The 13,675-nt window shown below is 45.7% G+C and overlaps 1 protein-coding gene across 1 annotated transcript in view; it reads right to left on the reverse strand.

Moving 5' to 3' along the window:
* Positions 1 to 261: 261 nt before the first annotated feature.
* The window catches only part of LOC142563982 (uncharacterized), a 44,403-nt gene continuing 30,989 nt past the window's right edge, over positions 262 to 13,675 (reverse strand). The window contains exons 10-12 of the mRNA XM_075674742.1: positions 9,311 to 9,437; positions 7,714 to 7,874; positions 262 to 1,470 (exon numbers count right to left, since the gene is read on the reverse strand). Coding sequence (XP_075530857.1) covers positions 1,316 to 1,470; positions 7,714 to 7,874; positions 9,311 to 9,437 — 443 coding nt within the window. The 3' untranslated portion in view covers positions 262 to 1,315. The remainder of the gene's footprint in view (positions 1,471 to 7,713; positions 7,875 to 9,310; positions 9,438 to 13,675) is intronic.

Here is a 13,675-nt window from a genome sequence, read left to right on the forward strand (position 1 = left end):
TCAGGTGAACCTGCAGTGACGCCGACTGGGCGGCTGAAGTGGGCATTGCCAGCCACGCTGTGCAAGTGGATCGTGGACGCATGGGCGAGCATCCCAGAAGACCTTGTGCATCGCGCTTTCAAGAAGTGCGGGATCTCGAACGCGCTCGATGGCACCGAGGACGAGTACCTCTGGGAGGATATGTCAGACAAGGAATTGTCCGATGAAAGCGCAGCGGAGGACGACAGTGAATGAAGTGCTGAGTCCGATTTAAATAAATGTTTTCCCCAAGTTTCTCTCACTCGTATTATACGCGGGTAAAACTTTTTTTTTCCATTTCTCGTCCCAGAAATTTCACCTCGTATTACATTCAGGTTCGTATTATACGCGGGTTTTTACGGTAGACTACATTCCTGGTGGTTATTAGGAATGTACATGTGTAAATATGTGCAAAACATTTGTTAATTTTCATTAAATCTTGTGCTGTTTGTTTTTTGCATTTTTCTCAAAACATATTTTTGGCTCCATGCAATATTGAGGCCTCGATATCTCAACACCTAGAACAGTTAGAACTGAAATTCTTTTTGCAGAATGAAGTCTAATGTGTACTCTATGAAAGATAGCAAGCATATTTCTTGCCTTTCATTTCAGAAATTAATTTTGCTACATTTTGTGCCACATAGTTGCCACATTTTATGGGCTTACATTCAGTGGGCTATAAAGTATCTATTAATGGTCACATCAAAAAAGTGTTTTCTATAGGTACTTCAATCCTTACTCCTTATGCTATCTAACCATTCCTAACAAATAATTTTTATTGTGCCATTTAGTTTTAATTGAGGCTGCAAACAAAGGAAATGAAATGTTAATTATCTTAAGAACTAATTGAGCTACACTAAAACTAAGTGCATATTTGAAATGGTGCAAAAATATCAACAAGACAGACAAGTTTGATTAGTACATATGGGAAAATAAAGAAGATTATTTATATAGCAGTGTCCTCCCTTAAAACGAGTCAACACAAACAGCAGCTGCATGGAGGAAGGTAGTGGGGATCGGGCACTTAGATTTTGCACAGCAGCTCGGCCGTCCCCCTAATTTGCCTTTTTTTTAATGCAATGCTGTTATAGGAGTTATCGCTTATAACAATAGCATTTTCATGGCACTTGAATATTGTTATAAATGGGGTTGACTGTATTTGCTTCGCTTAGAAATTATTCAAATTGGGAAACTATTCATCTCGTACTCGCTCTGAGGTGAAAAAACTGCTATTCACACATGCCTAATAATATTCACTTGGTGGGCCTTCACAGTACTACTGGTGGATGGGGTAGTGTCAGCTCGTGAAGTGACGTGCTGCCTGTAGAAGCTCTTCCAACAGGTGGTCCAGCCCGGGAGCACACAGCACCTGGTCCTGCGCCGCCTTGAACTTTTCCAGCAGTTCAGTGTCGTGCTCAAGGAGCCTTGTCTCCACTGCCGAGATGTAGCGCCCTGTGGATCAGGGAAGACGCACAAGGCAGGATTTTGGCACAAACAGTATAGTCGAACCCGGCTATATCGAACTCGTAAAAAAACGTCCATCAGTTCAATATACTAGAGCATAATTCGATATAAGCTTGCTAAATAATAGGATGTCATAAAAGCACATACTATTTATAAAATCACTTTATTGATGAAACTAGCTTAGTTCCGCATGAAATAGTCCTGCATTTTGTTCTGCTTGGGCAATTTCACTGCCTGGGACGCATGCAGTTCCCCACATTGTCTAAGGAGTTGGAGCAGCTGAGGCCGCAACCTTCCGCATTTGCATAGAAGCACCGGACTAGTGCAAGCACACCAATCACTTCGGAGAATGTGGGCAAAGGACTGTCGCTGCTTTCCTCATTGTGCCCACTTTCACTTGTGCTCAGTATGATGTCGGCAATGTAGTCTTCATTTTCAGGCTCTCCCGTGGTCGCAACACCAACGTTTGCACTCACAAACTCGTCCACCGTTGATTCATCAACAGCTTCTGGAAATTCTGACAGCTCGCTCCAAACACTGGCAACGGCTGCGTCGCATTCATCAGAATTTAGTCATCACCGAGCCCGTGGAAGCCAGCACGGCTGAAGCAATTCCGGATGAACCACTCGTACACGGCCGTGCGTACGCATCGGGCGCCAAGGGCACAGGGTTGCTAGTTTGGCCGCTTTAGCCCTAATCTCCCCCTTATTCTTCAAGATCGTGCTCAGAGTGCTCCTCAGAATCTTTCACGCTGTGGGGACTTCTCACCGCGTTCGACCCGATTTACGATTTCGAGCTTCACGATGAAAGGTGAATTCTGCCACTTCATCTCGGCAACACTGCGAGAGAAGGCCCAGAAGGTGCCCAGAATGAACCAGAAAAGCAGTGAGACAACTTGAACTTTCGCCATCTTACACGACGAGGGCACAAGATCCTCTGATTGGCTGTCTGAGCAAGTGCTACGGGCAGGCCAGGATCATTTTTGCAGGGGCGTGTCAACGGCTCGTCCGAGGCAGCGCGGTCATGGTAGGGAGAGCGGTTGGATGGAGCCGTGCCGCCGGGTTTCCCTGCCACCGCGAGGGAAAGCCAATTTCTGGGGGCACTCAAAACTTTGCGGAACGACTCTAACTGCAGAGCCTGGGCATTACCGTGTCACTCGAAAACCTCTGCGAGCAGGCTGTAGCAGCCGTTGGTACTCTCTTCATTTTTGGCATTGCTCAAGCCCACAACGAACTTCGCTCGAGCGAAGCAGTTCTCGACTGTAGCGGAATCCACCTGCTGCCACGAGTAGGCTCGGAGGTGTCTTGCACCTAGCATGTCGATGCAGTACTGCTTATGGCACCCCATTGCTAGCAGCATTCTGCGCAGCAAGTTCTGTAGTATATCAGTTTCAGCTTTTGTTTGCCCTTACACGTTGCCAGTGGCGCCTGCACATAAGACGCTCTTGGGTGAACTTCAGACCTTCTTCTTGGTACGTGAAGAATTGTACGTCGTTGACAACCTGCTCCTGCACAGTGAAAAAATCGTCGTTCCCTTGTCTCTCACACCGCAGGTAATCGCTGCTGCCCATGAAGCTCACCCTGGTATAGTTCGAACAAAAGCTCGGCTATGAGAGCAGTTCTGGTGGCCAGGCATGGACAGGGAAGTGGAGCTTTCCATCCCGAACTGCAGCATATGCCAGATGGCTGACAAAAGTACCAACACCGCTGCTACTCCCTTGCAGCCAGTACCCCTGCCAGAGTGTCCATGGCAGGAGCTTGCTGTTGACATCGTCGGCCCTATAGAGAGAGCACCACATGACTGCAGACATGCTATTACACTCATCGAGTATTTTTCCAAATGGCCAGATGTTCAATTCTGCAGTGAAGTATCATCCCGCACCGTCATAAACTTTTTGCTTCCCGTGTTCTCCCGTGAAGGCTATCCGGACGTGGTGATCTGCGACAATGGGTCCCAGTTCTCATCTATGACCTTCATTAAGTTCCTCGAAGATCGCACCATCCACTTTGTGCACTCTTCCGTTTACTACCCCCAATTGAACAGACTTGTCGAGCGGTTTAACCGGGTCTTCGCCATGCTGGCACAGCATCTGCTTCGCCAAGCAGTAACCGAGTATTTGGGCATATATCGCTGCATGCCACATGCCACTACGGGAGTTGCACTATCTGTTCTCCTACACGGACGGCGACCGAGAACACGCCTTGACATTGTGGGTCACCTGTCACGAGCTTTATTCAGCGATCCTGTTTCCGAACTTCGTCTGCGCCAACCAGTTAAGAGCAAGCAAGACTACAGCAGAGTACACAGACCATCATAGGGCCGTGAAGAAGACAACAGTGTCTGTTGGTGATTACGATAGAATTAAAAAACCTGGAATATCGGTTAAGGGAGACCTCATGTTTAGCCACTGGAGGAAAGTAATCCGTCAGCAAGGTCCACCAATGTTCCTGCTTGATGATGGACGAACCTGGAACGCATTGAAGCTATCCACGGTACGTGCAGCTTCAGCCACATGGACTCTGCAGCATAATGCTGTTTCCGAACTTGTGACTCCGTCGTCGGCATCTCAGCAACCCAACGATTACGCCTCAGCAGCTCGACCCGAAGCCTCACCAGCTACGAGCTCCAGCGCCAGCTGTGTCGGATGACCCTGTGCTTGAACGTCGTGTCTAACCACCGAGGAAGAGAAGGCTTCCAGATTGATGCCAGGACATGTAGCTTGTGTGCTAAGTGAGACAGTTGCGTGTCCCTGCGAGCGTTTATTGTTTTTTTGTTGTATTGCTTGTCCCAGGTCATGCTGTATAGTTGTTCCATACAGTATTATAGCGATGAGCACATGCCATGCAGGGTTGAAGATATTTGTAATGTTTTGTAAATACTGTATAACAATACTAATCTACTAAGTATTACTTATCTTTTACTTGTCAGGAACATGTAGTGAATATGATATATATATATATATATATGAGGGGTACTGGCTGCAAGGGAGATCAGTTTCTGTTTGCCCTTACACGCCGCCAGTGGCGCCAGTGTTGTCACCTGTATATATACACGCCTCTGAATAAAGAGGAGCCAGTTCTGTTGCGGCCGTGACTGTTTCCGTGGTTCTTCTGCGGCTTCCGCCGAAATACAAGTTCTTCTTGTATTTAAAGGTTCCAGGGTACGTGCAGCGTCAGCCACATGGAATCTGCCACATAATGCTGTTTCCGAACCCGTGACTCCGTAGTCGGCATCTCGGCAACCCAACGATTACGCCTCAACAGCTCGACCCGAAGCCTCACCAGCTACGCCCACGCTACAAGCTCCAGCGCCAGCTGTGTTAGATGACCCTGTGCTTTAACGTCGGGTCCAACCACCGAGGAACAGAAGGCATCATTCACTAAGTGAATGATGCCTCAGTCGAGCAATTGTGCAAGTGCCGTGGTGTTCAGCAACAAGAAGAGTTTAACTGCGCTGAAGTTATCCAGTGCAATAAGTGCCGACGTGTTGCCAAGCACAACGAAAACTTTTCTGTTTTTCTCCCGCAATAAATCGGTCTCCAGGAGCTGCACATATCTTGACAAAGAGCTTTGCCGTCATACAAGGCTTTGTGTTAAAGGTTCCCAACAGCAGTCAGGACCCTTTAAAGCAACTCAGGTTCACACACCAGCGAATAACAAGCAGGGGCAGCTTTTGGCTTCCGGATGCACTGACTGCGAAAGCAGCCGATAGCCTTTCTTTTGCACACTCGCCGCCAGTGCACTTTTCACCCTTGAACGCCAACGTTCTGTTGAGCAGAAGTTCGTAAAAGAGTGCCGACTCGTCCATGCTGAAAACGTCTTCCATGGTGCATGTGCTGCCTCTCGAAGCACCACCCTTGCACTTATGTTGAGGCACGCTTTAAACCTTGCTAGCCAGCTGTTACTGCAAGTTCTTGCAGTTCAGTTGGCTAACAAATATTTCTGCCTTTTTGGGAAGTAGGGGCCCGCTGACTGGTAATTTCTGCACCCTGGCTTTTTTCAGCCACAGCATTAAGGCCTCTGTAACCTGGGAAAGGCTGATCCCCTCAAGTGGCACGTCTTGATGTTTGATCCAGCACTGATCCGTAAGTTTTCGAGTGCTTTCCCTATGGTGTAAAATGTCGTCAAAGGCAGTGCCAGCGCACATGCGACGATGGTCTTTGCAGTTCCAGTTCAATGACACGAAGAATGCCCAGCTTCTTCACGCTGAGTATGCAATTCTTTTGTTCATTCGGTTTTGGGATGGCTCTATTCCTCCGGATAAAACCTGCTGAAATATCCAGTTGACGCTGAGCCACCGTGAATGGCACCACTGTGTACCACTTCCACATCGATGGTACACATGCAATGCGTGGTGCTCGACCAGCTCAATCCAGTTGCAAAGTAGCAAAAGCCATCGAGGAGATCGGATCATGTGAGGGCGATGGTTGCTGCAATGGGGGTTTCGGCTGCACCGTGCTCTCCACGCTTGGTGACCCAATCTAAAGGAGAAAGACCAATCACCCTAACCAACATGGTGTCAATTAGAACTTCCGAGTATCGATTGAACTGCAGTTTCCATGTCCATTTTCTTATTCAAAAGTGAACAAAACACATCTGTGGTGCAACATGCTGTTCGTTGAACTGCAACATAAGGGTGGACCCGAGTCTTTGGGACCAAAGATTGGCCAAAAATTCGAATTTTCAATTTTTAATTTGCGTGTTCTTGACATGTTTCCGCACCTATTTCCGAAATTTGGTTATGAAGTACCGCATATTTCTTCTGTTATTGTGACCTAAAGATGCAAATCCGCAAGCACTGCCTTTTAAATTGGGGAAAATCCCGCCCAATCTTTTTAGTGCATAGCTTGATAGCTACATGCTCTGCCAGCGGCATTTTGGTATAATTCGAAAGCTCATGTTTCTGGCTTTTTCTTTATTTGTTGGTCAGCAACATTGCCAGCTCTGTGGTCCCAAAAAAATAACAGCAAAAAAAAAGAAAAAAAAGAATGTGCCACACATGATACTATTGGCCAGTTTGAGCATGTGACCAAGATAGCAAGTAGTGATTGGCTCCAAGGATCACGAGCCCTCAAATGACGATAACAGCCGCCATTTCGTTGTAGTCTCACGAGTGCAGTGCTGGACATGCAGGAGGTCCGACAAAGTTTCGTTCCGTGAATTGTTATGGGTGGAAACGCGGAAGATGCAAGAAACTTCCAAGAGTGACTCCATCGTTGCAGTTGCCACACCATGCCCAGCAGCTCACCACTGAAGTACCACTGCCGAATGTGTTGCGGGAAAACGCCAATAGTGCCTAAACCGCGTCGACGATGCCATTTTGCAAGGCGGCAAAACAGAGAAAAAAAATTCACGGTCAAAACGACACCAATAATAATATTTGGGGTTTTACGTGCCAAAACCACTTTCTGATTATGAGCCACGCCGTAGTGGAGGACTCTGAAAATTTTGACCCCCTGGGGTTCTTTAACGTGCACCTAAATCTAAGCACACGGGTGTTTTCGCATTTCGCCCCCATCGAAATGCGGCCACCATGGCCGGGATTCGATCCCGCGACCTCGTGCTCAGCAGCCCAACACCATAGCCACTGAGCAACCACGGCGGGTAAAACGACACGAAGATGGCGCGGACAGGCCGCATGAGCGGGGAATGGCGCGCGCACAAAGTTTGTCTACATTTTGGCATTTGTACGTGTTTTGCGGGCTGCGGTGGCCTCAAAAGTAGCGTTTTTTGGCACTTTGCGGTTGAATTAGGTGCTGATAATTACAGAACAGGTAGTTTATGAGACATACAACCCAAAAATATTGTTTTTCAAAAATAAACTTTTTCGCGATTTTTCAGTTTTTGAGGGCCGCGTCCCCCCGTAAAGAAGGAAGGCTCCTCTTTCCAACGAGACCAAGATGGCTGCGATCACGTGCATAGAAAAAGAGCTACATGCCATGATAAAAAGGGCTGTTGTTGCGCGGAATTCAGCTCACAGTGATGTTATGAATTGATATTGCAGGCAAAATACTCTTCCTTGAGATTCGAAACTTGGTGAAATAAAGGAATATTAGCTGTAGATATTGAAAATTTCATGTTCAAAAAATCGTTTTTCTCACGATTTTTTTGCCGCAAGGAGTCGTGTCCCCCCTTAGAAAGCGGTGCGCCAAAAGAAAATTGTACCTTTGCAAAGTCTGTGAAACGTCCCTGGCAACATACCAATAGGCAACAGGAAAGTTGGCACGCTTACCTGCCTTGCCCACGGTCTGTCCCAGCGCCAGCAGGAAGAGTGCCTTCAGGAGCCACGTGTCAGGACTGCCATCCAGGTGCGGTGAGAAGTGGTACGGCAACCAATAGTCGCCACGCTCTTGCCACAGACGACTGCCACAGTCCCTGACTGCTGCATCTTCACTGCACGGACATAAAAAACAGGTCAGTGTAGTGTTTAAAGGGACACTAAAGAGAAACACATAAATAAATTTTGAGTCACAAAATGTTTTCAAAACTCTATGTTTATTAACTTTGTGGTAACAGGTTCATTACTAGAAGCAGAAATAATGGTCACACTTTCACTTATCAAATTGTGCACCTGATTCCCAAGGCCAGTACCCCCCCCCATCACTCCTACGTCTCTGATTTCATATTTCGATTTTTCATGCTTGGGGTGTTGTGGGTCAGTAAAAGTTCTTGAAGCTTACGAAATTCACTCTTTGGATCTTACTATAATACAATGCAGTCTATCTTGAGTGAAACAAGGTACAATCTTGGTGAATTTTAGAAAGAGTGGAGGCAAGGCAAAACTTTGAAGGCCTTTTTCTCAAAACTGTGTTTTTGCCTTTCTGCTCAGTTTGCGGAGCTGATTTCTTTGTTACCGTTTTACCTATTCTGACTGTTTTTTTTGTCTTGTTCCTTGGGCTACAGTGCAGGTCATGACATTCTTGCTTTTAGGCTTTGACATTTTATAAATTTATGGTGTGGCTATTCGATCACCCCGAAAGTGTGCTTGATACGAAGGTAACATAAAAAATGACACTCCAAAAAATTTGTGTTGAAAAAAAAAAGCAAGAATGTCACGACCTTCAACGTGCATTTAGCTATGCAGTCGGTACTTAACAAGCCTTCTATCACATTTTTTAAGTTCCCCAGCTTCTCCACAAAGTTCGAGATTGAAACATTCTGCTGAATCAAATTTAATAAAATGTTCTCAAGGTATCACTGAAACTTTTATGGAAGCATCAGGGAGACATTCTAAACATTTGTGCCAGTTTTCATCAAAAACCATGAAGAAATAAGGAAGTTGATTTTCAAAGCTACGTCCCCCCTTAAGGCAACATCACCACCTGTCTTTTGTTTTTGTGGCTTTTCTAGCACAAGCCTCTCCTAACATTATAAACGGATTTTTGTGGCATTTTAGAAGAAAAATTTACCAGTACAGTTGAAATCATTTTTCACTTTAGTGTCTCCACAGCAAGCACTGCTATGGTGCGTTTGCTACGGTTGCTATGTAGGAACCACTGAGCCCACTAGGATGGTGTGCCATGAACAATCAGCTATGACATGAGCTGTCCGTAGAAACGTCTCTACAGACTTCCTAACCCTTTGCACATGGGCCCCGCATGTGTGTTGATATTGTGAGAGCATGATGACGCCAATGAATTTCGACTGCATCTATAACTGCTATTGCAGCAAAACCCGCAGGTGACTGTACTAGGACACAGAGATGAGAGCATAAACAGAAACGGCCCCCCGTTGATGTCCTCCCACCCAAGCTCTCCATGTTCCTCTAGCATGTCCCTCACACAAAAAGGTTTGCGCAAGAGGTCTAGTTAACGACAACCTTGTTGTACCTGTGTCCCGTGCGCAGCGTAATGTAGCACAGCTTCCTCCAGGCATCCATGCTGTCCTTGTTGTCGGGGCAGTCCACAAAGTCAGCCAACAGACGCAGGCACTCGACCACGCTGTCCTCTCCTTGCTCTGCACATAACGAGAAAGCGGTCGTGAACACGCCATAAAAATGAACACCAGTCTATTATACTCGCAGACAACCTTTTTTTTGGCTGTGAAGGTAAGAATACAGAAGTGGATATCTCGCACAAATTATGCAGAATTGTACTTTCATTTTCTTAATAAAAATAAAATAAATTATGGGGTTTTACATGCCAAAACCACTTTCTGATTATGAGGCACGCCATAGTGGAGGGCTCCGAAAATTTCGACCACCTGGGGTTCTTTAACATGCACCTAAATCTAAGTACACGGGTGTTTTCGCATTTCGCCCCCATCGAAATGCGGCCGCCATGGCCGGGATCTTTCATTTTCTTGGACATGACAAATAGAAAAATATCTTTTACAGTAGAACCCTGTTGATACAATTCCTTATGTTCGATTTCCCAGCAACAACATTCGCAACCAAGAATGAAAAAAATACGCAATTGAGTGATGCTTATTTTTTACCGATTCATACATTCCCGGAAAACATAGCATTTCAGCACCAACATTCAAGACATCGCCCAACTGTGATTGTATGATACCTTTTTCGGCCGCTAGACTTCATTTAAACAAGAAAAGGCGAGTGCGCGATAGAGCAGTAGCTGCCTGCCACGGCAGCCTTCCCGCAATACTCGCCGACCCGTCTCACATGAAAACGCCGACGCGCACTCAGTTTCTTATTCTGGTACCAGGAAATCTCCTCCTGGGTTGGGGCATGCTGCATTCACAGCTACCACCGCCAACCCTATTGCGATAAGCATCTTCACCTACAGTCAATGCCAAATGCCTGATAATTCGGACGCCTTCATGGCAGCGCCACGGTACCCCATAGAGTCAATGTATAAGAACGTCTGAAATTTCGAACACAAAAATCCTTCGCCATTCGATCTTCCACATTTTTCGCCATGACTGCAGGTCCGAAACAGCATTAATTGAAGCCACTACTGCTGCCATTTTGATTATCTCTCCACCTTAAACAGCTGGTCTCACATACTGCCAAAACCTTAAAGGGACACTAAAAGCTAATACAAAGTTAATGTGGACTGTTTAAATACCATTCCAAATACCTCGCAATGCTTGTTTTGGGCAAAGAAAATATTGTTTTACGAGAAAATTGCATTTGGAGGGTCCAACTACCTTTTTTCAAAATTAAGGTCTCCCGCCTCCCAACTGGGGGAGTGGTGACTTTGCATACGCCATCACCACCCTTTCCTGCCGTCGGTGAGTAAAACGGCAAACAGACAGTGATACCGAGCCAAGACGGATAAGCTCAGAGCGGCGGATTCGCTACTGCAGCTGCTTTATGGCCAAGTGGCGTGGACCGTTCGGACATCCCACGACATCACATGGAAGTTGAATTCTCTGCTACTTGCAGTTTGTGCGAGTTTCGCGAGCCAGCAAAACCAGCACAGCACTTTGCGATAACAACTGAAACGCGGAAGCATGGGCAGCATGGAGTCGAGAGAAAACGAAACCGTTCCGCCACCCACGTCATTGTCAAGGGCAATTCCCATTAGTTCTTTTGTCTAAACATGAAATAGAACTGGATCACTAGCAGTTTATTTCTTCTTATAATACAATGCAAGAATGTTTCGTGCAACAAGTGGTTGCGTACTAGTTACAGAATTCAACTGAGGAGTGCTTTCTTCATCGGGCAAGTACTTGAATTTCCCAGGGGAGTCTCTAATCATGTCCTGCATTTACTTTAATTTGCTCAATTATTGAGGCTTTGTTGGCGTTAATATTGACGCCTTAGAGATTCTCGAGCACTAATTATCACTTTAGCTTGACTTAATTTTTGCCCTTGGGGCAAATATTAAGTCAAATATTATATGGTGATCGTTGCGACAGACGGCACCATTGTGCGACAGAGGTAAGAACAGCAGTGGCAGTGATAACGAGATCCACAGTGGTCCATCTTTGACACCACCTGCGATGTTCATGCAAAGTGCACTGGTGCCAAGTGAGTCCCTCACTGATTTCACGGACGCTAAATGATGCTATGCACACCACAGTTGTGAACCTAAAAGTTCCGTGAAAGCAAGTGCACATTTATACCTATTTCAGCACTCCCAAAGGTTGGCACGCTGTTTAGAGGGATAAATAAATGTTTTATTTTTCAAAGCCTACATTCTACTTGTTTTTTAAATCATAAGTGGTAAATTTGGTTCGGAGTTACAAAGATATGTTCGGCAGCTTTCTTTTAGAATCTTTTTATGGCAGTCCAGATATGCAGTCACCGACCGATATTACAGACCTTGCAAGGACTGAAAGTTCATCCGAAAAATTTTTCCAAAAACTCAGTCAGGCAGAAAAATAAAATTTATTAGGCTTAGAGCAGCACAAGGGGGAACCCGAGTCTTTGGGACCAAAAATCGGCCCAAAATTCAGGCTTCTCAATTTTTATTTTCCGTGTTCCTGACGTGCTTCCGCACCTATCTCCTAAATTTGGTTACAAAATCCTGCATAGCTCTTCCGTTATCGTGATCTAAAGATGCGAATCCGCAAGTGTTGCCCTTTAAATTGGGGACAAATCACGCCCGATTTTCGTCGCGCATAACTCGATAACTACGCGCTCTGCCAGCGCAAATTTTGGTATCATTCAGAAGCTCAAATTTTTGGCTTTTTTTATTCGTCAGTCAGCAACATTGCCGGCGCTGCGGTCACAAAAAAAGCAACAGAAGAAGACATTCGCGGCGTATGCTATTATTGGCTAGTTTGAGCATGTGACCAAGATGGCGAGTCATGATTGGCTCCAAGGACCACGAGCGCTCAAATGACGAAAACAGCCGTCACTTTCTCTTCGTCTCGCGACTGCGACGCTGGATATGCTGGAGATCTGACAAAGTTTTGTTCCGTGAATCATTACGGGTGGAAACGTACGAGATACAGTAAACTTCCTAAAGTGATTCCGTCGTAGCAGGCGGCGCACGGGATACCCGGCAGCTCGCTGCTATAGTCATACCGCTGCCAAACGTCGACGCCTCATTGCTTTGCCGGATCACACATATCCACACGCTGGTTACACTCACGTAAGAATTGAACACGGCTGTCGTAAGTGAAGAGGAAGTGGATAAGATAATAGCACATGAGAAAGCTGCGCTTGACAAGATTGCATCTACGATGACCATGGGGCGAAAGATTCGGCGTTTTGTTGAAGATCCGACCACCAATCATGCAACAGCCTCGGTCGCGAAGCCCGCTACTTCATACGTTGTCGTCGGACCTGCAGCAGTGACCAATCTTCTTGGCGTTTTCTCGTGTAATACTTGCGGTGGTTCTGCATAGCTAGTACACAGTGATCAGGATTACGGTCTTGCTACTAAACTGACTGTGCTTTGCGAGATCTGCGGTGAAGTTACGTCGGGACGGAGCTCACGGGGAATTGAGGGCCCGAAAACGTGTAATCCTTTTGAAGCAAACATACGCACAGTGCATGCTATGTTGTCGACCGGCAATGGCCAAATCGGCATGAATTATACCTAGTGTCTACTGATAGCCTTTGGTGCCGTTCTTTAATACTCTATTTCAATATATAAGTTGTGAAATGTTTTTAGATGTTTTCTCAAAACCACAATTTTGTTGATGGTGCCGTATTGGAGGTGCATTATCTCTGCACCTACTTGTACTATCACTAATTCCTTATTTTTCCAGAAAGGCGAAGCTATGTAGAGTGCAAATAAGCGAAATAATGTCACATTTATTGGAAAATTCTTTAAAAATGTTTCTTTTTTTAGCAGTTAGATGGATTTCTCTCACTGAAGTTTGAAATGTTCTCATTTGATGTAAAATTGGGTTAGAACACCACACTTGCTTATTTGCACTCTTTGTTAGTTCCACATCGTTTTCAGGTGTCAATATTTATTACGCCATGCATAGTTTGGTAGATAGCTCACCTCCAAGCAAATTATGCAATAAAGCTGAATTTCTTCAATATCTGCAAAGCTATTTATTCTGCAAGGAAACTGGATGTATATCTAAATCTAGCACATTGAAATACATAAACTCGGCAAGTTTTATCAATACTGACAAAGAATTAAAGAAAAAAAGTTCAGGTGCAGGGTCCCCCCTTAGGCCCCTGTGCAAGGAATAAGTAGTCGATTCATTGCTGCACGCACTTCAGCTTACGTGCAGCCAAGTACACCTGTATTTCTGCCAGTTTTTTTGCTGTCGCTGCACGTAGATGCAAGGACTGCAAATGCTCGAGTCAGCATGTGAAGGCT

This window comes from Dermacentor variabilis, chromosome 11, assembly GCF_050947875.1.
Source record: "Dermacentor variabilis isolate Ectoservices chromosome 11, ASM5094787v1, whole genome shotgun sequence".
Lineage (NCBI taxonomy): Eukaryota > Metazoa > Arthropoda > Arachnida > Ixodida > Ixodidae > Dermacentor > Dermacentor variabilis.